The sequence below is a fragment of the Coregonus lavaretus genome (genome assembly GCF_964263955.1).
Source record: "Coregonus lavaretus genome assembly, chromosome: 33".
In the NCBI taxonomy this organism is placed as follows: domain Eukaryota; kingdom Metazoa; phylum Chordata; class Actinopteri; order Salmoniformes; family Salmonidae; genus Coregonus; species Coregonus lavaretus.
This window is the reverse complement of record NC_140020.1, coordinates 1,547,950-1,574,590: the sequence shown is the minus strand read 5'-3', so window position 1 is coordinate 1,574,590 and position 26,641 is coordinate 1,547,950. Positions and strand designations below refer to the sequence as shown.

The 26,641-nt window shown below is 46.2% G+C and overlaps 1 protein-coding gene across 1 annotated transcript; it reads right to left on the bottom strand.

The window, feature by feature from the left end:
* Positions 1-823: 823 nt before the first annotated feature.
* On the bottom strand, positions 824-25,427 carry elp3 (elongator acetyltransferase complex subunit 3). The gene is made up of 14 exons (XM_084150964.1): positions 25,281-25,427; positions 24,914-25,013; positions 22,475-22,613; positions 22,279-22,349; positions 22,046-22,109; positions 21,854-21,922; positions 21,512-21,666; positions 15,622-15,783; positions 13,425-13,551; positions 5,344-5,537; positions 3,484-3,574; positions 2,318-2,611; positions 1,959-2,040; positions 824-1,696 (listed from the first exon to the last, which is right to left on the bottom strand). Exons 1-14 carry the CDS (start codon positions 25,300-25,302, stop codon positions 1,584-1,586), a joined length of 1,683 nt encoding a protein of 560 aa, XP_084007090.1. The 5' UTR covers positions 25,303-25,427; the 3' UTR covers positions 824-1,583.
* Positions 25,428-26,641: the final 1,214 nt, after the last annotated feature.

Sequence of the window (26,641 nt, the reverse complement as noted above, 5' to 3'; positions counted from 1 at the left end):
CCAAGCAGTAGCAGTTTGAACCCGACACATGGTGCAATACTTGGCGGTGTCATCCCACTGTTCCATGGTTAGTGCAGACACTAGATGAGGGTATAGTCTACTAGTGTACACTATGCTCCCTATTATAATTATATGTACACTAATCTTCCAACATTACCATGGGGTTGAAGAACTGAATGTGGCACTTTTCAGAATGAATCAAACCACAGTTGTTTTTTTATTTCGTGCATTAAGGCTCGCCAAAACCCATGTTTTAGGATTAATACTTTCCTAACCCTAAATAATCTACAAGATGAGTATTTTTTATCTACCAATTGGTGCTGAAACGGAGATGAATATGCATGTATTTAGATGGCTTTCTTTCATAGATCCCTATATTCTGAACCCTTTCTCTCAATTCATTCTATTAAATCTGTCGCCAAAATTGTAATAAAAAAAGGTACACAGTATTTAAAGGGGTGGCTTAAGATAAATGTCCTGAAAACCCCCTATTGAATGAAAACTCCACGAGAAAATCTGTTGGCCAGCAAGTGGGAAGGTGTTCAGCGGTTGAATTACATTTACGCAGCAGGAGCAAGGGAACCATGCCAGCAAAACCCCCTTACTACCTTTATAAAAGGTACGTCTGAATACCAACTGAGAAGTGCATAAGAAAGGTGTAATTTCCTAAATCTGAATCGGGACCCAAACCGCGAAGCAATCCGTGCACATGCTCAGATAAAATATAAAGTTGAGTGACTGAGAGCGAAGTCTTGCATCTCGCTCATCTCTATATCTGCGGTGCTGCTCGTGGTAATGTCATTTCGCTGAGTCTACCTTTAAATAAACTGTTAAATATACTTTATTCCATGAAACATGAGCAGATGAAAGGGATTTCAAATGAAATATGTCCAACACCAAAACAAAAGTAACATTTATGTTTGAAATAAAACCAAAACAGGAAATCACGGATTAACAGAGAGGGTTTAAAAAGAAACATGTATATAACACTATTCAATTTCCTGCCCTATAAAACCATGTGATTATAAAACATGTTCAGAGAGAGAGAGGACTTCCCCACCCACTGTCCATTTAGATGCTGCCAGGTCTGTTAATGAAGGGTGATTCATACTGCTCTTCATCACCACCTTTCTGGTAACATGATGAATTAAAACCCGGAAGATAACTAGGAGGCTGTTTATCTCATAAAGCTGGAGGAGACTCTCACAAAGTACTCCCGAACTACGGCTGAATGACTGAGGAACCATAGACCACCGGTTTCTCAAAGTAAGCTTAAAGGGACACTTCGGGATTTTGGCAATGAGGCCCCTTTTTCTACTTCCCCAGAGTCAGATGAACTCGTGGGGAAGTAGATATAAAGGGCTCGTTGCCTAAATCCCCAAGTATCCCTTTAAAGACTCGTACGCTGTACTCTGGGTAGAAGTGATCTAGGATCAGCTTACCCCAAACAGACCTATTCACTCCGCCCTCTGATACCACAAGCATATTGTCGTTCATGTACTCTGCCGCATCTCCAAAGTAACAATCATGTACTAGTAATAAATAAAAAAATGTCTCGTGCGTGTATTGGTAAAACAATGACACTAAAACAGGTTTTCATTCCCCAGTCTGCCTACAGACACCTCCAGGTGTTTCACCATATATGGTCCCTCCAGCTCATAACCCATCTTCCTGTAGTAGTTCCTAGTTCCCACACCTGAAACACAGAGACATTTCATATATTACAGAATATTCAAAACGTTGTGTAGCATGACAATGTCCAACAGGGAGGAATTAGAATACCAGACAGCCTGGACCATCCCGTCTACCAGACAGCCTGGACCATCCCGTCTACCAGACAGCCTGGACCATCCCGTCTACCAGACAGCCTGGACCATCCCGTCTACCAGACAGCCTGGACCATCCCGTCTACGGCTTCCTCTGCATGGAGGAGACGGAGGCAGAGAGAGGAGACCCACCTGAGATGACGGCTAGTTTCCCGGAGCCGTGTTCCTCTGTGGCGATCCGCTCTGCTTCCTCCATCAGCATCATCCCGAAGCCCTGCAAACAGGAAGAACAACATAAAAAGATAAAAATCAACCACTGAGCTTAACAAAAACTCATCAGAGAGACTTTACACAGCACAAGAGACATTGATTCAGTTCATTTTAAAAACAGCCGATTCAACTTAAAAAAAAAAAAAAAAGGTATTGATGATTAGTTTAGTAGCTAGTAAATAGTGCTGGGTTGGAACAAGAACTTGAACTGTAGTTCTACACTTGTCCAGGGTCAGGGTCAGGGTCAGGGTCAGGGTCAGTGTGTGTGTGTACCTGGTTACCTGGTGCTGGAACTTGCTGGGGTCTCGGCTGCTGACCGGAACCACGCTGCCGTAGACGTGCAGCTCACGCACAATAGACACGCCCCCTTTCAGCTCGGGGCGAAACGATTGGGCGGAACAGCGCCGCAGACGCAGCAGACCAATCAGAATGTCCTGTTCTGGGTCCTCGTACGACAGGAAGGTCTCCCAGCCACCGTTGGCTACGTAGTCTCTACGGATCAGCTCCACCTGGTAGGGACGCACTTTGTGATGGATCTCCTGGATACCCACTTCTCTTGTTCTCACATCTCGACACTAAGGGATGACAGAAGTAAAATGTGATCATGTATTCTAACTAGCTAACTACCGGTATGTAAGACCAACCATGGTATGACCTAACATTTTATTGCAAATATACATTATTATAAAGCGGGTAGTTTAGATCGTGGATGCCGATTGGCTGAAACAGCATTCCAGCAGTGTGTATACCAGACAGTATACCACAGGTATGACACATAACTACTTGTTTACTGTTCTAATTACATTGGTAACCAGTTTATAAACAGCAATAAGGTACGTCGGGGGCTTGTGGTTTATGGACAATATACCACTTCTAATGGCTGTATACTCTGCTTCGCATCGTGGCTAAGAACAGCCCTTAGCCACGGTATATTTAAGCAATAAGGCCCGAGGGGGTGTGGTATATGGCCAATATACCACAGCAAATGGCTGTTCTTAAGCACGACGCAACGCAGAGTGCCTGGATACAGCCCTTAGCCGTGGTATATTGGCCATATACCACAAACCCCCTCGGGCCTTATTGCTGTTATAAAACTGGTTACCAACGTAATTATTAGAGAGGTACAAATAAATGGTTTTGTCATACGGTCTGATATACCCGATTTATAATGGCTGTCAGCCAATCAGCATTCAGGGCTCGAACGACTCCGTTTATAATGGCGATTATAAATCGTGTAGTTTGGGTCCTGGATGCTGATTGGCTGAAAAATGTGTAAATGAGACAACATACGAGTATGATGTAAAAAATACTTGTTTACTGTTCTATTCGAAGCATCATTACGAGCGTAAACGCAGTATTATTGGCCATATAGCACACGATCTCTGGTTTAATTGCTTAATAATACATTGTGTAAAAACATTGTATTTCCATGTGGTTTACGTCTCACCTCGGTCCCCATGTCTTTCATCCTGGCCAGAGCCAGCTCTCTGAGGTTACCATGCTCTACTCCAGAGCTCACCAGAGGCATGGGGATGTCCCTGAGACAGAGAGAGACGCATAGCGACAGAGAGAGACAGGAGTGTATTTACAGTGTGTTCCAATATCCAAAATAGCATACTACTTATCATACAACATGCATTGGTGGTATGGCATGGTAGCGATGTTTCAACGTCCAACATACCACTTAGAATGCATGTCTAATGCAGTACATTACTTTATACTAAGTGTTCTGATAGTGTGGATTTTGGAACCGAGCCGTACTGGGGAAGGGTACCCAAACATTTCTGCAGCATTGAAGATCCCCAAGAACACAGTGGCCTCCATCATTCTTAAATGTAAAAGGTTTGGAACCACCAGGACTCTACCTAGAACTGGCCGCCCGGCCAAACTGAGCAATCGTGGGGAGAAGGGCCTTGGTCAGGGAGGTGACCAAGAACCCGAGGGTCAGTCTGACAGAGCTCTTGAGTTCCTCTGTGGAGATGGGAGAACCTTCCAGAAGGACAACCATCTCTGCAGCACTCCACCAATCAGGCCTTTATGGTAGAGTGGCCAGACGGAAGCCAATCCTCAGTAAAAGGCACATGACTGCCTGCTTGGAGTTTGCCAAAAGGCACCTAAAGCACTCTCAGACCATGAGCAACAAGATTCTCTGTTCTGATGAAACCAAGATTGAACTCTTTGGCCTGAATGCCAAGCGTCACTTCTAGAGGAAACCTGGCACCATCCATACGGTGAAGCATGGTGGTGGCAGCATCATGCTGTGGGGATGTTTTTCAGCGGCAGGGACTGGGAGACTAGTCAGGATCGAGGCAAAGATGAACGGAGCAAAATACAGAGATCCTTGATGAAGTCCTGAGCGCTCTGGAGCAGGTTCTCAGACTGGGGCGAAGGTTCACCTTCCAACAGGACAACGACCCTAAGCACACAACCAAGACAATGCAGGAGTGGCTTCGGGACATGTCTCTTAATGTCTTTGAGTGGCACAGCCAGAGCCCAGACTTGAACCTGATCGAACATCTCTGGAGAGACCTGAAAATAGCTGTGCAGTGACACTCCCCATCCAACCTGACAGAGCTTGAGAGGATCTGCAGAGAAGAATGGGAGAAACTCCCCAAATACAGCTGTGCCAAGCTTGTAGCGTCATACCCAAGAGGACTCGAGGCTGTAATCGCTGCCAAAAAGGTGCTTCAACAAAGTACTGAGTAAAGGGTCTGAATACTTATGTAATAATAAATAATAATAATAAGCCATTTAGCAGACGCTTTTATCCAAAGCGACTTACAGTCATGCGTGCATACATTTTTGTGTATGGGTGGTCCCGGGGATCGAACCCACTACCTTGGCGTTACAAGCGCCGTGCTCTACCAGCTGAATTAGCATTATGGGGTATTGTGTGTAGTTTGATGAGATATTCTAAAATTGATTTTTTTAAATAAATAAATAAAATTATATATATATTTTTTTAAGGCTGTAATGTAACAAAATGTGGAAAAAGTCAAGGGGTCTGATTACTTTCCAAAGGCATTGTACTTAATTTAGGGGGTATAAAGCTGTTCTCTGTCTTGGCACCTCAAATGGTGGAACCAGCTTCCCCCTGAAGCTAGGACAGCAGAGTCTCTGCCCAAATTCCAAAAGACGTGGTTGTCCCAACCTTGCGATCTTAAGATGAATGCACTAACTAGGTGGCTCTGGATAAGAGCGTCTGCTAAAACGACTACAATGTACTATACTGTACATACTTTACATAGTGATTTAGGACTTACAGATCCTCTACCTCTCACGCACACACACACACACACACACACACCTCTGGACGCGGTAGACTCTGGTCCAGGGTGGCACCAGTGCCAGGATGCGAGCCACCAGGTCCACCAGGGCAGACGGGGAGTAACTCTTATAGCGGCCGGTCTTCCACAGCTCGTACAGACCCGTACCCCTGATCACCAGGGTTGGGTACAGCTTCAACCCATCCGGCCTGAACGCTGGGTTCTCAAAGAACTCCTGGAGGGCAGAGGGGTTACAGACACAACAAGTGTTAGAGATAAAGGGTTAAAAAGAGCCTCTCTGGCAGAATAGGACAACTCTTAGTTGAAATAGGATTTTGTGAGTTTGTCCTTGATTAAACTAGATGTGGTGGGTAGAAAAAAAAACAACAACTGAAGAACCAGGCCTGCAGCACACAAAACAACGTGTTAACCATGGTACCAACAAGTTGATCAAAGGACGTGCGCTGCAGCTTAAACAAACAAGTAATGAGGGACTATTTGGTCAGTCTGAACCAACCGGCCAGTCATCTTAGGACTTGAGCCTCATATTTCCCCTGAGAGGTAGATATGGTCTGTGAGCAGCACACAAAACAACTTTAACTAAGTGGACTGAGTGACGACAGATTATTTGGTCAGTCTGCGACAGACCGGTTCATATTTCTTATCCCCTTCCCCAGATGACACGTCCTGTATGGCTGAGGAGACTGGAGGAGCCTGCCTAGTGGTAGATACACGTCCTGTCTGGCTAAGGGGACTGGAGGAGCCTGCCTAGTGGTAGATACACGTCCTGTCTGGCTAAGGGGACTGGAGGAGCCTGCCTAGTGGTAGATACACGTCCTGTCTGGCTGAGGAGACTGGAGGAGCCTGCCTAGTGGTAGATACACGTCCTGTCTGGCTAAGGGGACTGGAGGAGCCTGCCTAGTGGTAGATACACGTCCTGTCTGGCTAAGGGGACTGGAGGAGCCTGCCTAGTGGTAGATACACGTCCTGTCTGGCTGAGGAGACTGGAGGAGCCTGCCTAGTGGTAGATACACGTCCTGTCTGGCTAAGGGGACTAGAGGAGCCTGCCTAGTGGTAGATACACGTCCTGTCTGGCTGAGGAGACTGGAGGAGCCTGCCTAGTGGTAGATACACGTCCTGTCTGGCTGAGGAGACTGGAGGAGCCTGCCTAGTGGTAGATACACGTCCTGTCTGGCTAAGGGGACTGGAGGAGCCTGCCTAGTGGTAGATACACGTCCTGTCTGGCTGAGGAGACTGGAGGAGCCTGCCTAGTGGTAGATACACGTCCTGTCTGGCTAAGGGGACTAGAGGAGCCTGCCTAGTGGTAGATACACGTCCTGTCTGGCTGAGGAGACTGGAGGAGCCTGCCTAGTGGTAGATACACGTCCTGTCTGGCTAAGGGGACTGGAGGAGCCTGCCTAGTGGTAGATACACGTCCTGTCTGGCTAAGGGGACTGGAGGAGCCTGCCTAGTGGTAGATCCATCTAGGGTTGCAAAATTCTCTGGTTTTCTGGAAATCCTGCTTATTCCAGGAATCTTTCTGGAAAACCGGGGAATTTTGGGAAAGTTACCGGAATTTTACAATCCTGTCCTGTTTGGGGCTTGGAAGAGCCAGGTGCACAGTGGTAGATAACAGAGAGCGAGAGAGAGCTTGGGAACTGAGACGTCTGCAGACATACTGTAATGAGATTCCATTATCACCCCTAGCTCCAAGCTACAGCCTCCCAGCTGGGTCCTGTGATAGTAGCACAGCAAAACACAGCAGAGGGATCTGTCTACAGTCCAGGGGAGGGGAGAGCTGATAAAGAACAGGAGCTCCCAGTGACGCAGGTGTGTGTCAGTACGATAGGAGAGCAGGACAGTGACTCGAAGGAGACGTTTGGCCAAATACACCATTAATATCCTGCGCTCACACACCGACACACTCCGATTACTATCATACCCACACGCACGCAAACACAGTGTGAGCACAATTCTTAAGGCCTCTTTACTGGGATACAGAGTATCTGATGCCTGATAGTTCTGGTAATGCCCGATAGAAGGTCTGATAGAGGGACTGGTAATGCCCGATAGAAGGCCTGGTAATGCCCGATAGAAGGCCTGGTAATGCCCGATAGAAGGCCTGCTAATGCCCGATAGAAGGTCTGGTAATGCCTGATAGAAGGCCTGGTAATGCCCGATAGAAGGCCTGGTAATGCCCGATAGAAGGCCTGATAGAAGGTCTGGTAATGCCTGATAGAAGGTCTGGTAATGCCCGATAGAAGGACTGGTAATGCCCGATAGAAGGTCTGGTAATGCCCGATAGAAGGCCTGGTAATGCCCGATAGAAGGCCTGATAGAAGGTCTGGTAATGCCTGATAGAAGGTCTGGTAATGCCCGATAGAAGGACTGGTAATGCCCGATAGAAGGTCTGGTAATGCCCGATAGAAGGTCTGGTAATGCCTGATAGAAGGTCTGGTAACTCTGGACCACCTTTACTCCACACACAGAGACGCGTACAAAGCTCTCCCTCGCCCTCCATTTGGCAAATCTGACCATAACTCTATCCTCCTGATTCCTGCTTATAAGCAAAAACTAAAGCAGGAAGAACCAGTGACTCGGTTAATAAAAAAAGTGGTCACATGACGCAGATGCTAAGCTACAGGACTGTTTTGCTAGCACAGACTGGAACATGTTCCGGGATTCTTCAGACAGCATTGAGGAGTACACCACATCAGTCACTGGCTTCATCAATAAGTGCATCGATGATGTCGTCCCCACAGTGACCGTACGTACATACCCCAACCAGAAGCCATGGATTACAGGCAACATCCGCACTGAGCTAAAGGGTAGAGCTTCCGCTTTCAAGGAGCGGGACTCTAACCCGGACGCTTATAAGAAATCCCGCTATGCCCTCCGACGAACCATCAAACAGGCAAAGAGTCAATACAGGACTAAGATTGAATCGTACTACACTGGCTCTGACGCTCGTCAGATGTGGCAGGGCTTGAAAACTATTGCAGACTACAAAGGGAAGCACAGCCGCGAGCTGCCCAGGTGACACAAGCCTACCAGACGAGCTAAACCACTTCTATGCTCGCTTCGAGGCAAGCAACACTGAAGCATGCATGAGAGCACCAGCTGTTCCGGATGACTATGTGATCACGCTCTCCGTAGCCGATGTGAGTAAGACTTTTAAGCAGGTCAACATTCACAAGGCCGCAGGGCCAGACGGATTACCAGGACGTGTACTCCGAGCATGTGCTGACCAACTGGCAAGTGTCTTCACTGACATTTTCAACATGTCCCTGACTGAGTCTGTAATACCAACATGTTTCAAGCAGACCACCATAGTCCCTGTGCCCAAGGACTCCAAGATAACCTGCCTAAATGACTACCGACCCGTAGCACTGACATCTGTAGCCATGAAGTGCTTTGAAAGGCTGGTCATGGCTCACATCAACAGCATTATCCCAGAAACCCTAGACCCACTCCAATTTGCATACTGCCCCAACAGATCCACAGATGATGCAATCTCTATTGCACTCCACAGTGCCCTTTCCCACCTGGACAAGAGGAACACCTACGTGAGAATGCTATTCATTGACTACAGCTCAGCATTCAACACCATAGTGCCCTCTAAGCTCATCACTAAGCTAAGGATCCTGGGACTAAACACCTCCCTCTGCAACTGGATCCTGGACTTCCTGACGGGCCGCCCCCAGGTGGTAAGGGTAGGTAACAACACATCTGCCACACTGATCCTCAACACGGGGGGCCCCTCAGGGGTGCGTGCTCAGTCCCCTCCTGTACTCCCTGTTCACCCATGACTGCATGGCCAGGCACGACTCCAACACCATCATTAAGTTTGCCGACGACACAACAGTGGTAGGCCTGATCACCGACAACGATGAGACAGCCTATAGGGAGGAGGTCAGAGACCTGGCCGTGTGGTGCCAGGACAACAACCTCTCCCTCAACGTGACCAAGACAAAGGAGATGATTGTGGACTACAGGAAAAAAAAAGAGGACTGAGCACACCCCCATTCTCATCGACGGGGCTGTAGTGGAACAGGTTGAGAGCTTCAAGTTCCTTGGTGTCCACATCACCAACAAACTATCATGGTCCAAACACACCAAGACAGTTGTGAAGAGAGCACGACAAAGCCTATTCCCCCTCAGGAGACTGAAAAGATTTGGCATGGGTCCTCAGATCCTCAAAAAATTCTACAGCTGCACCGTCGAGAGCATCCTGACTGGTTGCATCACCGCCTGGTATGGCAACTGCTTGGCCTCCGACCGCAAAGCACTACAGAGGGTAGTGCGTACGGCCCAGTACATCACTGGGGCCAAGCTTCCTGCCATCCAGGACCTCTATACCAGGCGGTGTCAGAGGAAGGCCCTCAAAATTGTCAAAGACTCCAGCCACCCTAGTCATAGACTGTTCTCTCTGCTACCGCACGGCAAGCGGTACCAGAGTGCCAAGTCTAGGTCCAAAAGACTTCTCAACAGCTTCTACCCCCAAGCCATAAGACTCCTGAACAGCTAATCATGGCTACCCGGACTATTTGCACTGCCCCCCCACCCCATCCTTTTACGCTGCTGCTACTCTGTTAATTATTTATGCATAGTCACTTTAACTCTACCCACATGTACATATTATTTCAACTACCTCAACTAGCCGGTGCCCCCGCACATTGACTCTGCACCGGTACCCCCCTGTATATATAGCCTCCCTACTGTTATTTTATTTTACTTCTGCTCTTTTTTTCTCAACACTTTTTTTGTTGTTGTTTATTTTTACTTAAAAAAAAGAAAAGAAATGCACTGTTGGTTAAGGGCTGTAAGTAAGCATTTCACTGTAATGTCTGCACCTGTTGTATTCGGCGCATGTGGCCAATAAAATTTGATTTGATTTGATAGAAGGACTGGTAATGCCCGATAGAAGATCTGATAATGCCCGATAGAAGGTCTGGTAATGCCCGATAGAAGGTCTGGTAATGCCCGATAGAAGGTCTGGTAATGCCCGATAGAAGGACTGGTAATGCCTGATAGAAGGACTGGTAATGCCTGATAGAAGGTCTGATAGAAGGACTGGTAATGCCCGATAGAAGGTCTGGTAATGTCCGATAGAAGGTCTGGTAATGCCTGATAGAAGGTCTGGTAATGCCTGATAGAAGGACTGGTAATGCCTGATAGAAGGCCTGATAGAAGATCTGGTAATGCCCGATAGAAGGTCTGGTAATGCCCAATAGAAGGTCTGGTAATGCCCGATAGAAGGTCTGGTAATGCCCGATAGAAGGTCTGGTAATGCCCGATAGAAGGTCCGGTAATGCCCGATAGAAGGTATGGTAATGCCCGATAGAAGGTCTGGTAATGCCTGATAGAAGGACTGGTAATGCCTGATAGAAAGTCTGATAGAAAGCCGGTAATGCCCGATAGAAGGTCTGGTAATGCCCGATAGAAGGTCTGGTAATGCCCGATAGAAGGTCTGGTAATGCCCGATAGAAGGTCTGGTAATGCCCGATAGAAGGTCCGGTAATGCCCGATAGAAGGTCTGGTAATGCCCGATAGAAGGTCTGGTAATGCCTGATAGAAGGTCTGGTAATGCCCGATAGAAGGTCTGGTAAAGATTGATAGAAGACCAGTTAGAGTGATGTACCTTCCATCTGGGCCCGTGTTTGGCTCCTGAGTGGCGCAGCGGTCTAAGGCACTGCATCTCAGTGCTTGAAGCGTCACTACAGACCCCCCTGGTTCGGTTCCAGGCTGTATCACAACCGGCCGTGATTGGGAGTCCCATAGGGCGATGCACAATTGGCCCAGCGTTGTCCGGGTTTGGCCGGTGTAGGCCGTCATTGTAAATAAGAATTTGTTCTTAACTGACTTGCCTAGTTAAATAACGTTTTTTTTTTTTTTTTTTTTTTATCACAAAGTGTCTTAGTATAGGAGTGCTGATCTAGGATGAGCTCCTGCCCTGTTCATGGAATCTTATTTATGATATTAAAGTAACTCCAGTGTTTCCAGATTTCTTTTAAATATAATGACAATATTAGTGAAATACTTTTCCTTCCAAATGTTTTTAATTAACCATGTTAAAAAGCAGCTTTTCTTTGTTGGAATGGTGTGGGTATACCCAACAAAATAATGGTGTGGGTGTTTTTCAGGCATTAAAATACATGATTTAACATACATTTCTATTGGGCACAAAATAAATCTGAAACAACCAAAACGAACTGCAAATGCATCCAACATATTTGTAGAGTCACAAGCTTGATGTAGTCAATGCGTGCTAGGAATATGGGACCAAATATTAAACTTTTGACTACTTTAAGGGTGTCAATAATTTTGACCTCTACCTTTGAGAAAAAAAAAAAGTACTTGTTAAACACAATCTTTCGCTGAGGAATTGTTTGTCTAAAATAATATAATTTCCCAAATTTCTTGAGCATACACAATTTAGCTCAGTATTTCAATTATTTATTTTATACAGTCATTATTGCTAATCTTTTTCAAATTTTCAATTTCAGACCCCACTGTATTAATATAAAATCCAATGATTGATTTTGATTGGATCCTTCACATTGTAAAAGGTTAGACTGAGTGAGTCATTGTCTAGTATAGGGGGACTTGATCATCCTCAGCTGTAACCTGTTATCCCTTCACAGCGTGACTCTTACGTCTGTAACAGGCAGCAACACTGATCAATGTCTTGGCAGCTCTTTGTAAATGAACAAAAGGAGGCAGACGTATCCAGAGGCCGTAGAAGAGAGATCATTTTACGCTAGCTGGCTCTGAATGGACTCCCATCCTAAACAATTCACACAAACCATACTGTTCTGGCTAGCTCAGATTCATGTTTGGTTCATTACTATAGCAACTATACACATGGTTCATTACTATAGCAACTATACACATGGTTCATTACTATAGCAACTATACACATGGTTCATTACTATAGCAACTATACACATGGTTCATTACTATAGCAACTATACACATGGTTCATTACTATAGCAACTATAGTGGACGTGTAACCAGGCTAGTGCAATGCAGCTCAGCAGTGTGAAAACGCTGTTCACACTCGCCCTTTTTCGATGAGTCTCTGACGCATGCATGCGTACAACCACACACGTACTGAACAGAGCCGAGCACGGGCACAGCAGTGAAGCCTCAGCACATTGTCTGACCTGCCACGGGATCATCCCAACCCGTAATGATCTACCCATTAAAAATCACTGTAATAGACTATTCTCTGTAATGGGAAGCTATGAGCCACCACAGGCTGACTGGCTGGCTGGCAGGGCGCCATTTGGGACGGAGATGGAGATGGAGAACCACGGCAGTGGGTTGGGTCCAGTCAGCATGCTGTGGAACAATTAGCTACCACACATTTAAAAAAATGGAGCTCTTTCAAAATCAGGGCCAGACCAATGTAGGAGAGGTTAGTTGGACTTGGCAACATTCTGCTCAAATATAAAAGTACAGTATATTTGTGCAAAATAGGTTTAGATCTTAACAAATCCTGACAAACTACAAACACATTTCATAGAATTTATCCTCTCCTGTAAAACGCTTGGCACTGAGTATTCTAAAACATTAGGAACACCTTCGTAATATTGAGTTGCACTTCCCCCTTTTGCCCTCAGAACAGCCTCAATTCATCTGGTCATGGACTCTACAAGGTGTCGAAAGCGTTCCACAGGGATGCTGGCCCATGTTGACTCCAACGCTTCCCACAGTTGTGTCAAGTTGGCTGGATGTCCTTTAGGTGGTGGACCATTCTTGATAAACCCAGCAGCGTTGCAGTTCTTGACACAAACCGGTGCGCCTGGCAACTACTACCATACCCCGTTCAAAGGCACTTCAATATTTTGTCTTGCCCATTCACCCTCTGAATGGCACACACACACAATCCATGTCTCAATTGTCTCAAGGCTTCAAAATCCTTCTTTAACCGGTCTCCTCCCCTTCATCTACACTGATTGAAGTGGATTTAACAAGTGACATCAATAAGGGATCATAGCTTTCACCTGGTCAGTCTGTCATGGAAAGAGCAGGTGTTTCTAATGTTTTGTATACTCAGTGTAGATACTGCTCCACGTCCCACTGTGTGTGTGTGTGTGTGTGTGTGTGTGTGACTCACTATGAACTGCTCCACATCCCTCTCCATACCAACGTTAGGGAGGTCAGGCATCATGTGGGAGACCACCTTGAAACCTGCGTCTTTAGAGAAGTGGAACGACTCACACACCGCCCTCACCGTGTGACCTCTGGAAACACACACACAAATATTACACAGTGAGCTTCACACACCGCCCTCACCGTGTGACCTCTGGAAACACACACACACACACACACACACACAGAGCATGTAAAAGACACACACACTACACACTACAATGTACTGAGTAAAGGGTCTGAATACTTATGTAAAATGTGATATCAGTTTAAAATGTTTTGTAAATTTGCAAACATTTCTAAAAACCTATTTTTGCTTTTATGATTATGGGGTATTGTGTGTAGCTTGATGAAGGGGGAAAAAACTATTGAATCCATTTTAGAAAAGGCTGTAACGTAACAAAATGTGGAAAAAGTAAAGGGTCTGAATACTTTCCGAATACACAGTATAACCAGTGGCTATGACTAACATTTACATGACCCATTTTAGTCATTTAGCAGACGCTCTTATTCAGTGCGAGTTAGTCGTGAGTGCAAACATTTTCATACTTCCCCCCCGTACTGGTCCCCCCGTGGGAATCGAACCCACAACCCCTGGCGTTGAAAGCACCATGCACTACCAACTGAGCTACACGGGACCAGTGGCTATGACTAAGACTACTGACATATGAGTGACATATGAGTCGTGACTAACACTAACATATGATTAGTAGCTATGACTCCATTCAAACCCCGGGTCTCTGCCCTTTAGATCAAATACAATTTTATTTGTGACCTGCTTGGCAAACAACAGGTGTAGACTAACAGTGAAATGCTTACTGACGGGTCCTTCCCCCCCAACAACACAGAGAGAACAGGAGAAATAACAGAAAGATAATAACACAAGGAATAAATACACAATTAGTAACGATAACTTGGCTATATACAGTACTGAGTACTGTACCAGTACTGAGTTGATGTGCAGTGGTACGAGGTAATGGAGGTAGATATGTACTACATATAGGGAGGGGTAAAGTGATATATAATAGATAGTAGCAGAGACAGTAACTAGGCAACAGGATAGATAATAAACGGTAACAGCAGTGTATGTGACGAGTCAAAAGAGTTGGTGCAAAAAGGGTCAATGCAGATAGTTAAATAGCTAACCAAAAGCTACCCGGACTAACTATTTAGCAGTCTTATGGCCTGGGGGTAGAAGCCGTTCAGGGTTCTGTTGGTTCCAGACTTGGTGCATCGGTACCGCTTGCCGTGCGGTAGCAGAGAGGACAGTCCATGACTTGGGTGGCTGGAGTCTTTGACCATTTATAGGGTCTTACTCTGACACCGCCTGGTATAGAGGTCCTGGATGGCAGGGAGCTCGGCACAGAGGAACTTGAAGCTCTCGACCCGCTCCACTACAGCCCTGTCGATGTGGATAGGGGCGTGCTCGGCCCTCCGATTCCTGTAGTCCACGATCAGTTCCTTTGTCTTACTGACGTTGAGGGAAAGGTTGTTGTCCTGGCACCACACTGCCAGGTCACTGGCCTCCTCCCTATAGGCTGTCTTATCGTTGTCTGTGATCAGGCCTACCACCGCTGTGTTGTCGGAGTCGTGCTTGGCCACACAGTCGTGGGTGAACAGGGAGTACAGGAGGGAACTAAGCACGCACCCCTGAGGGGCCCTGGTGTTGAGGGTCAGCGTGGCAGATGTGTTGTTGCCTGCCCTCATCACCTGGGGGCGGCAGGAAGTCCAGGATCCAGTTGAAGAGGGAGGTGTTCAGTCCCAGGGTCCTTAGCTTAGTGATGAGCTTGGAGGGGACTATGGTGTTGACCGCTGAGCTGTAGTCAATGATCAGTATTCTTACATAGGTGTTCCTCTTGTCCAGGTGGGAAAGGGCAGTGTGGAGTGCAATAGAGATTGCATCATCTGTGGATTTGTTGGGGCAGTATGCGAATTGGAGTGGGTCTAGAGTTTCTGGTGACATGACTAGCGGCTATGAGTTTTACTAATGACATATGACAAGTGACATATCACTAGCAGTCGCTATGACTCCATTCAAAACCCCTCTTGACCCTTAACCCCTGCCCTCTGACCTGTTGGTGTCTCGTGCTACGTCCTCGTAGACGCTCTGAACCCCTATCACTCACACACACACACACTCTCCAGTTACCTCGGACACTCACCTGTTGGTGTCTCGTGCTACGTCCTCGTAGACGCTCTGGACCCCTATCTCCAGCCGGGTACAGCCGTACCCCAGCATGTCACTGAGGTGTCTCTTCAGACAGTAGTCAGGACGCGTCTCAATGGTGATGCCAACACACTTGGTGTTACTGCGTTCTGAGTACCTAGACAGGAAAGGGAGGAGTGAGTTAGTTGTCAGTAACAGACCTCTGATACCAAAGAACTAGAATGAGATTCTATTTCTATGGCTGATAGGGTCAGATTGAGGGTATAGGTCATCTATCCAGCCCCCTGGGTCAGATTGAGGGTATAGGTCATCTATCCAGCCCCCTGGGTCAGATTGAGGGTATAGGTCATCTATCCAGCCCCCTGGGTCAGATTGAGGGTATAGGTCATCTATCCAGCCCCCTGGGTCAGATTGAGGGTATAGGTCATCTATCCAGCCTTCTGCTCCAACCTCTGTATGCCTGTCTGTCTTTCAGAGGGGTTGTGATAAAGCGGAACCCAAATTCCTGTTGGACCTTGTTTACAATTGGACAATAAAGGAATCTTAATCTGATTCTAGATCTGTGATTACATTAGGGGCAACTTCTATCTCAAGCGCAAGTACCTGGTCAACCCCACTTCAATTCACTGGCAGGAAAATCACATCATAAAACGGCAAAGTTAGATTTTCTCTGTGTATCTTCTGCCCCCTTGAAACTGTAGGGCCAAGGAGAGCAGATTCAGGATGTATTGAGATTAGACATCTACGTCTTCAGTCTGGCTGTCATTTTCTCCATTTGGAAAGGTTTGATAACGATCCTCCTCAATCTAGACCAGTCATCAGGTTTGATAACGATCATCCTCCTCATAATCTAGACCAGTCATCAGGTTTGATAACGATCCTCCTCAATCTAGACCAGTCATCAGGTTTGATAACGACCCTCCTCATAATCTAGACCAGTCATCAGGTTTGATAACGATCATCCTCCTCATAATCTAGACCAGTCATCAGGTTTGATAACGATCATCCTCCTCATAATCTAGACCAGTCATCAGGTTTGATAACGATCATCCTCCTCATAATCTAGACCAGTCATCAGGTTTGATAACGACCCTCCTCATAATCTAGACCAGCCATCAGGTTTGATAACGATCATCCTCCTCATAATCTAGACCAGCCATCAGGTTTGATAACGATCATCCTCCTCATAATCTAGACCAGCCATCAGGTTTGATAACGATCATCCTCCTCATAATCTAGACCAGCCATCAGGTTAGATAACGATCATCCTCCTCATAATCTAGACCAGCCATCAGGTTAGATAACGATCATCCTCCTCATAATCTAGACCAGCCATCAGGTTAGATAACGATCATCCTCCTCATAATCTAGACCAGCCATCAGGTTAGATAACGATCATCCTCCTCATAATCTAGACCAGCCATCAGGTTAGATAACGATCATCCTCCTCATAATCTAGACCAGCCATCAGGTTAGATAACGACCCTCCTCATAATCTAGACCAGCCATCTCAGCCCATACTCCTCCAACCTATTACTGGGAACATAATGTCCATTCTAACAATCTGATGACTGACTTAAGACAATCACAGGAGTTATTGCTCCGGAGAACACATCAGATTGGCTGATATTAGTCAATAGAAATGCTATTATCTGAATGGTTATTTGCAGGTTACATGCTGAAGCTTTTCTCATTAAGCGAACGGAGGCATAGTGGGACTCGGAGGAACAGGACTGCTTTCTCATACACACAAGCCAGTGAGCACACATGCTTACACTGGCAGAGAGGCGCTTAGACAGGCAGACAGGGAGACAGGTGCAGACACAGGCAGACACAGCAGAGAAGGGCCTCGAACGTCTCAGCCTGATAAACAGCCACAACAATTAGTGTAATCTGTCCTAACGAACCTGCTGATAACACTGCTGGATGAGCAATACAGGAGCGCGCCTTCTCAGCCACTAGGGACTAAATACCCTGACTAACAAACAAGCCCTCAGGGTCCAGACCTCCATTCCCCTACTCCTCGATCACATCCCTCGAACTTCTATTAATCTCCCTGAAGTCACACGAAACGTCTCTCTCCTACCGTATCGAAGGGCCAAAGCATGAGTCATGTTTTAACTCACAAAGATCCCCCGCTCAACAAAATACAAAATAAATAAAACCGTTTTTTGTGTGTTTTTTTTAAGGAACTCAGTCCAGCTTTAAACTTACTCTTGAAAGTTGTAATAGTAGAATGCACAAGGTGACATTTCTAAATTGGGTCGTGCATCATTTTCATTTTAGTCATTTAGCAGACGCTCTTATCCAGAGTGACTTACAGTTAAGTGAGTGCATACATTTTTCTAATTATTATTTTTTTTTTTCATACTGGTTCCCCGTGGGAAACGAACCCACAAACCTTGGTGTTGCAAACGCCATGCTCTACCAACTGAGCTACACGGGACAGTTCCTCTTGTCATGTTAGTCATTGCAAACCTCTATAACTTGTCAGAAATGTCCAGATCAACTAGCGTTTTTTTATTTATTTATAATATCACATGAAGACATTAGACATTGCAAAATGTATAGAATTGCAAGAAAATTAGCTTTAAACTGCAACATTTTCTTTGCACCCAGTGACAAAAATGTGTAGAATTGCAGGAAATAAGCTTTAAACTGCAACATGCTCTCCACCAACAAGAGGGGTGTGAACAGTTTGTGTCATGAACAGTGCTGGTGCCCATAGAATGGAAGGTTTGGGCACCCCCCAGGGTGAAAAGGTTTGGGAACCCCAGGGTGAAAAGGTTTGGGAACCCCAGGGTGAAAAGGTTTGGGAACCCCAGGGTGAAAAGGTTTGGGAACCCCATGGTGAAAAGGTTTGGGAACCCCAGGGTGAAAAGGTTTGGGAACCCCAGGGTGAAAAGGTTTGGGAACCCCAGGGTGAAAAGGTTTGGGAACCCCAGGGTGAAAAGGTTTGGGAACTCCAGGGTGAAAAGGTTTGGGAACCCCAGGGTGAAAAGGTTTGGGAACCCCAGGGTGAAAAGGTTTGGGAACCCCAGGGTGAAAAGGTTTGGGAACCCCAGGGTGAAAAGGTTTGGGAACCCCAGGGTGAAAAGGTTTGGGAACCCCAGGGTGAAAAGGTTTGGGAACCCCAGGGTGAAAAGGTTTGGGAACCCCAGGGTGAAAAGGTTTGGGAACCCCAGGGTGAAAAGGTTTGGGAACCCCAGGGTGAAAAGGTTTGGGAACCCCAGGGTGAAAAGGTTTGGGAACCCCAGGGTGAAAAGGTTTGGGAACCCATTGTCTACAGCATGTGCTCCATTTCAAGCTAGAGATCAGTGCCATCTGGTGGAACAAACTAACCATTACACTCCATTTTAGTCATTTAGCAGACACACACTTATCCAGAGCGACCTACAGTTTAGTGAGTGCATACATTTTCATACTGGCCCCCGTGGGAAACGAACCCACAACCCTGGCGTTGCAAGCGCCATGCACTACCAACTGAGCTACAGGAGGACTACAGAGAGCAACCATTTCACAAAGAGAGACCAGAGGGAGCAAAGAGTCCTCCATATAACATGAGATATATTGTAGGGTCTAGTTGGTACCTGACAGCCTCTGTTAGCTTGTTAGGGGCGCGTCCTGGCCGGGTTATGGGGCGCGTCCTGACCCGGTTATGGGGCGCGTCCTGACCCGGTTATGGGGCGCGTCCTGACCGGGTTATGGGGCGCGTCCTGACCGGGTTATGGGGCGCGTCCTGGCCGGGTTAGGGGGCGCGTCCTGGCCGGGTTAGGGGGCACGTCCTGGCCGGGTTAGGGGGCGCGTCCATCACCGGGTTATGGGGCGCGTCCTGACCGGGTTATGGGGCGCGTTCTGACCGGGTTATGGGGCGCGTCCTGGCCGGGTTAGGGGCGCGTCCTGGCCGGGTTATGGGGCGCGTCCTGGCCGGGTTATGGGGCGCGTCCTGGCCGGGTTATGGGGCGCGTCCTGACCGGGTTATGGGGCGCGTCCTGACCGGGTTATTATGTCCTGGCCGGGTTATGGGGCGCGTCCTGGCCGGGTTATGGGGCGCGTCCTGGCCGGGTTATGGGGCGCGTCCTGACCCGGTTATGGGGCGCGTCCTGACCGGGTTAGAGTGGGTAGTGGTAAAACCCGATGGCTTCAGCTACGTCGTTAGAGGCATAGAATTAGGAATACTAGAATGGACATGAACCTTCTTACGATGGTCCACAGGTCAGCCATGTTTGTCAGGGAGTTGGTCAACCATGGTTTGCCAGTGCCATGATAAGATTGTTTTACACTATGAATGTGAAGAATTGATTTGCTCTGTATGCATGTTAGCTAGCTAGCCAGTTTTAGAGGAATGATTCCATTAATTAGCCAATATGCTAACAGTCCACTCAAACAATGCAGTCAATCCACAGCCATACACTGACTCAAATCAGTTGATGATAGGACTTAAGACAAGTTGTAAATGCAACAAGTACTGATGTTGTATCATTTAACAGCAATCACAGATTTCTGTTTACATATATTTTAGACGTTATTTATACAGAAGATTTGTATAAAACCTGTATTTATAATTATATGACAACATTTTAGGTAATTCTATTACACAATTTGTGATACATCACATGCCGTACTTTTCTTTTCCAAGTAAAGCAGGAAAAGCATCACGTATGCCTCTCCTGCCATTCATTCCAACTGGACGGTAATTTTCCATGAAGAAAAATAGGTGGGACTTGCTTTAACTCTTTGCTTTAAGTATTTTTGTGGTAGTTTAAAATGTTTAACTAGAGCCAAGAAGTCAAATATAGTCAGTTACATTTAGTAAAATAATTGGTCTGATTACTTCGATAGACTACACAATCAATCTTATTACTTTGGATTGTGGGGCAGTTAGATCACATATAACTACACACACACACTAGCCTACTACACTTTTATACACTCTCCTACTAGAGTACCACCGTTTATGTAATACAGTACAGAAGACAAGGAGGCATTGTGGAAGTTTAAAATAAATTCAAAAAAACGTAATTTCTTAATCAAATGATGAAGCTGTTAAAAGAAAGTTATGACTGGATGGATAAAGGATACAGAGATGGATGGATGGAGGGGATGGAGGGGATGGAAGGATGAGGGGATGGAGGGATGAGGGGATGGAGGGATGAGGGGATGGATGGAGGGATGAGGGGATGGAAGGATGAAGGGATAGATGAGGGGATGGAGGGATGAGGGGATGGAGGGATGGATGAGGGGATGGAGGGATGAGGGGATGGATGGAGGGATGAGGGGATGGATGGAGGGATGAGGGGATGGATGGAGGGATGAGGGGATGGAGGGATGAAGGGATGGAGGGATGGAGGGATAGATGAGGGGATGGAGGGATGAAGGGATGGAGGGATGGATGAGGGGATGGAGGGATGAAACGAGGTTCAGTTGGACTGATTGGTATGATAAAAGTATGAATGTATGGTTGAAGGTGTGGGTGGTGTGTGTGGGGGGGGGGGGTGATTGGTAGACCAAGGTGCCATACCCTTTAAGTTGTCTACGACGCTTTGCAAGTCCCACCTAATTAGACTGGTTTGGATTTCTCCCTGACCAAGATAGCTGCCATTTTCACCCCCTTTATGGAACTTTGAGGGATTATGACATCACAGATCCCCCTCTTGTAAGTCATTTAATAGGATCTCTATGATTGGAGGTGTGTCCTGACAGGGTTAGGGGTGTGTCCTGACAGGGTTAGGGGTGTGTCCTGACAGGGTTAGGGGTGTGTCCTGACAGGGTTAGGGGTGTGTCCTGACAGGGTTAGGGGTGTGTCCTGACAGGGTTAGGGGTGTGTCCTGACAGGGTTAGGGGTGTGTCCTGACAGGGTTAGGGGGGGGGGTTAGTAGCATTACCTGACGGCCTCAGCTACGTTGTTAGAGGTGTGTCCTGACAGGGCGTCGTGGAGGTTCCTGATGAAGTGGTCTCTGTACTCCTCAGCCAGGGCCATGAAAGTCCCTCCCATCACTATGAACTCCACCTTGTCCACGCTGTGGCCCAGCTGCTTCAACTGGACAGGACAGACGGGAGAGACTTGGAAAAAGCGCTACGTAAAACGCAAGTCATTATTACTCTATGACAGCGGCAAGCACTTCTGTAGCGTGGGCCGTGACGGGAGACGGTACTGCTGGCGTGGGCCGTGACGGGAGACGGTACTGCTGGCTACCTAGAGGTGTGTGCGGGAACGTGTCACTGACCTGTTCCACTCGGTGTCTGGTCTGCAGGTAGGGATCATAACGTGCTCTGATGGCTCTCATAGATGTCGGCTGACAGGGGGAAGAATTATAGAAGACACCCTTTAGACTCAACACAATGCCTGAACGGCGTACAGGGAGTTGGTACTGAGCTTGTAGGCTTTAGGGAGAACCGTTTTTATTTTAATGGTTTACCTCATAGCCAGTGTAAGACTGTGTGGAGTATTCAAAGTCTGAGTCCGGACCACCTGGACAGTAGCTGTTGAAGTAGACACAGAGTCACAATTAAATAGCTGGTTGTTTTTCCTGATCAATAAATACATAGCTGTTTAGTTTTATAATCAAATGTATTTTTTTAAAATAATCAATAGGACACTGTGGCCAGAGTTCTTCTGGTCTCACTGAAGCTACATCATTTATGTACTCACACACAGATGTTTCCTGTGAAGTTGATGTGAGGGCAGCGATGGGGTTTACACATCACTGCCACTACTGCGATCTGGACAAAGAGACAAGCAACAACATCACATTCCTTGTGTTCTCTACAACTTCATTTCAAATTGTAAATGCTTGTGCACTGTAAGTAGCAGGACCCTGAAAACAGACAGATAGACAGGTACGTACCCCGCTGGCAGTTCGGATAGGTTTAGCCTTGAGTTTAGGCACCAGGGCACGTCGGTAGTGGGGTGGAACAGCAGCTATGATGTCTACCAGCCTAGGCTGGGCCGACAGACCATATTTAGCGGAGCACTTGGTCTTCACCCTGATAATGAAGTGTAAAGAAGAGTTTTAAAAAGGGAGGTTAGTGTAAGTCCATTCAGGGTTGTATTCATTAGTGCAAACCATAGCAAAACATTTTTTTTTCATCTGATATGAAAATTAAGAGTTTCTATTGGACAAATTTGAGCTTAAGACAGGTTTCTGGCATGACATAATGCTTTGTTTACTTGGTGGGTCACAAGACACCTCTCCCCCAGGGCTTTAGCAAGGTGGTGGACTGGGAGCTTTTAGATACACTACCTGACCAAAAGTATGTGGCCACCTGCTCGTCCAATATCTCCTTCCAAAATCATGGGCATTAATATGGAGTTGGTCCCCCCCTTTGCTGCTATAACAGCCTCCACTCTTCTGGGAAGGCCTTCCACTAAATGCTGTAACATATGGTCCTCTGTAGCTCAGCTGGTAGAGCACGGCGCTTGTAACGCCAAGGTAGTGGGTTCGATCCCAGGGACCACCCATACACACAAAAAAAAATAAAAAATGTTATGCACGCATGACTGTAAGTCGCTTTGGATAAAAGCATCTGCTAAATGGCATATTATTATTATTATAATATTGCTGCGGGGACTTGGTTCCAGTCAGCCACAGGCGCATTAGTGAGGTCGGGAACTGATGTTGGGCGATTAGGCCTGGCTCGCAGTCGGCGTTCCAATTCATCCCAAAGGTGTTCAATGGGGTTGAGGTCAGGGCTCTGTGCAGGCTAGTCAAGTTCTTCCACACCGATTTTGACGAACCATTTCTGTATGGACCTCGCTTTGTGCACGGGGGCATTGTCATGTTGAAACAGGAAAGGGTCTTCCCAAACTGTTGCCACAAAGTTGGAAGCACAGAATTGTCTAGAATGTCATTGTATGCTGTAGCGTTAAGATTTCCCTTCACTGGAACTAATGGACCTAGCCCGAACCATGAAAAACAGCCCAGACCATTATTCCTCCTCCACCAATCTTTACAGTTGGCACTATGAATTGGGACAGGTAGCGTTCTCCTGGCATCCACCAAACCAAGATTTGTCCATCGGACTGCCAGATGGTGAAGCGTGATTCATCACTCCAGAGAACATGTTTCCACTGCTCCAGAGTCCAATGGTGGCAAGCTTTACACCACTCCAGTCGACGCTTAGCATTGCGCATGTTGATCTGAGGCTTGTGTGTGGCTGATTGGCCATGGAAACCCATTTCATGAAGCTCCCGACGAACAGTTATTGTGCTGACGTTGCTTCCAGAGGCAGTTTGGAACTCGGTAGTGAGTGTTGCAACCGAGGACAGACAACTTTTACGTGCTACTCGCTTCAGCACTCGGTGGTCCGGTTCTGTGAGCTTGTGTGGCCTACGACTTTGCGGCTCAGCCGTTGTTGCTCCTAGACGTTTACACTTCACAGTAACAGCACTTACAGTTGACTGGGGCAGCTCTACCAGGGCAGAAATTTGACAAACTAACTTATTGGAAAGGTGGCATCCTATGAAGGTGACATGTTGAAAGTCACTGAGCTCTTCAGTAAGGCCATTCAACTGCCAATGTTTGTCTATGGAGATTTCATGCTGTGTGCTCGATTTTATACACCTGTCAGCAATGGGTGTGGCTGAAATAGCAGAATCCACAATTTTGAAGGTGTGTCCACATACTTTTGCTTAGTGGTTAAGAGCATTGTGCCAGTAACCGAAAGGTCGCTGGTTCTAATCCCCCAGCCGACTAGGTGAAAAATCTGCCGATGTGCCCTTGAGCAAGGCACTTAACCCTAAATGCTCCTGTAAGTCGCTCATCTGCTAAATGACAAAAATATATATATATATATATATATATATATATATATATATATATAGTGTAGATGCGAATCGTAACCAATTACCAAATGCAGTCCTTGGAGAGCTGTTGATTAGGGTTAGGTAGCTAACGTTTGGTTAGGTTGAGGTTAGGGTTAGGTAGCTAACATTTGGTTAGGTTGAGGTTAGGGTTAGGTAGCTAACGTTTGGTTAGGTTGAGGTTAGGGAGCTAACATTAGGTTAGGTTGAGGTTAGGGTTAGGTAGCTAACATTTGGTTAGGTTGAGGTTAGGTAGCTAACGTTTGGTTAGGTTGAGGTTAGGGTTAGGTAGCTAACGTTTGGTTAGGTTGAGGTTAGGGTTAGGTAGCTAACATTTGGTTAGGTTGAGGTTAGGGTTAGGTAGCTAACATTTGGTTAGGTTGAGGTTAGGGAGCTAACATTTGGTTAGGTTGAGGTTAGGGTTAGGTAGCTAACGTTTGGTTAGGTTGAGGTTAGGTAGCTAACATTAGGTTGAGGTTCTTACTTGTTGAGGTTGATGTCTTTTCCTTCTTCATGCGCCTCGACCAGCTGATTGATGACATCAGCAATGGTCATCATCATCAACTCTGCTCGGCTCAGATCAGCTGGCAAAGTAGTTCGGTAACATTAGCTAGCTAACGTTACATAGTAACAACATAGATACATAGCAAGCTTTTTACATACTCAACCCATACCTAGCGTTCTCATTTTTTGTATGAGTCTACAAAAATGGAGATCGGGTTGGTTGTTTATATAGAAATGCAGCTTTGCCTAGCTAGTTAGCTGAATGGTAAGTTAGCAGCAAGGCTAATTTAGCAAACCAAGCAGAGAGAACCATTTCTGAAATGTAGAAGGTAGTTCCACAAGCTTACTCTTTTTCTTTGGCTTCCCCATATCTTCGGTTACGTCGACACTCTCAATTCACAATATGAAACGCGTTATAAAACCTACAATAACTTAGAGAAGGGAGAGAATTGTCAACAACACCACCACGCAATCATGCTTGCACGAGTCATGCCGTCCGCTGCTGGAAACTGTCGTAAAATAACATCAACGCACAGCGCTTCTTTTTTTATTCCCAAAGATTCCCTGTCAATAAAAAAATAATGTCAAATGTTGGACGCTGTCTCAATTGAAAGGAGCTTTTGAAAAATGCATCCGACATCAATAATTCTAATATTTTCCACGAACTTTTACTATAAACAGACAGAATATTTTCTGATACAAATGTAAGAAAAAAAAAAGATCTTCAATAAATCAGGATATTCTCGAACAGTTATTCCTGAGGATCAGGCCTTTGCACAAATCTACAAGTGTGGCGTAATTTGGATCCCAACTAAATCGGGTTAAGGTTTCAGGACAGTTTAGGATGACTTCAGTGACCTCTACGGGCGGTATCAGGAAATGCAACAGGTGGAACCCTTGAATCATCAGCTATTCCTGGACCCATCATAGCCAGGCACAGAAATTAGACGTGTCTCAACCATCACAACTGTTCTTGTTTACTGTTGTTGTATACTGCATGTCTTGTGTGTTCCCCACCAGAAAAGGATCTGAAGACTAAATGTGTGGTGGAGATGGAGGGGAACCAGACCGTGTTGAATCCAGCTAGTCAGAACCTGAGCAAGGGAGATCCCAGGTAGGACCAAACCCACACATTTACATAATCATTTAGCAGACGCTCTTATCCAGAGCGACTTACAAATTGGCGCATTCAATTTATGATAGCCAGTGGGACAACCACTTTTATTTAGAAGGATTACTTTATACTATTCCAGGTATTCCTTAAAGAGGTAGGGTTTCAAGTGTCTCCGAAACACACACGTACCTTTCAGCGGGAGCTCCTGGAATGCTGCTATCAGCTCAAGGTACGAGGACAGCGACAAGCAACGGCTCATCGTCTTCCAGCTATTATATATCACTAGGGCTACATTCCAATATTTAGCCTACGACTTAGAATACAGCCAGATAGAGGCGTGGAAAAGTATTTGCCCCCTTTTCTCTATTTTTCCATATTTCTGATACTGAATGTTATCAGATCTTCAACCAAAACCTAATATTAGATAAAGGGAACCTGAGTGAATAAATAACACAACAATTACATAGTTTTTCTCACATTTATGAAATAAATGAAGTAATTGCCCCCTTACACTCAATAACTGGTTGTGCCACCTTTAGCTGCAATGACTCCAACCTATACGCTTCATGTAGTTGTTGACCAGTCTCTCATGTC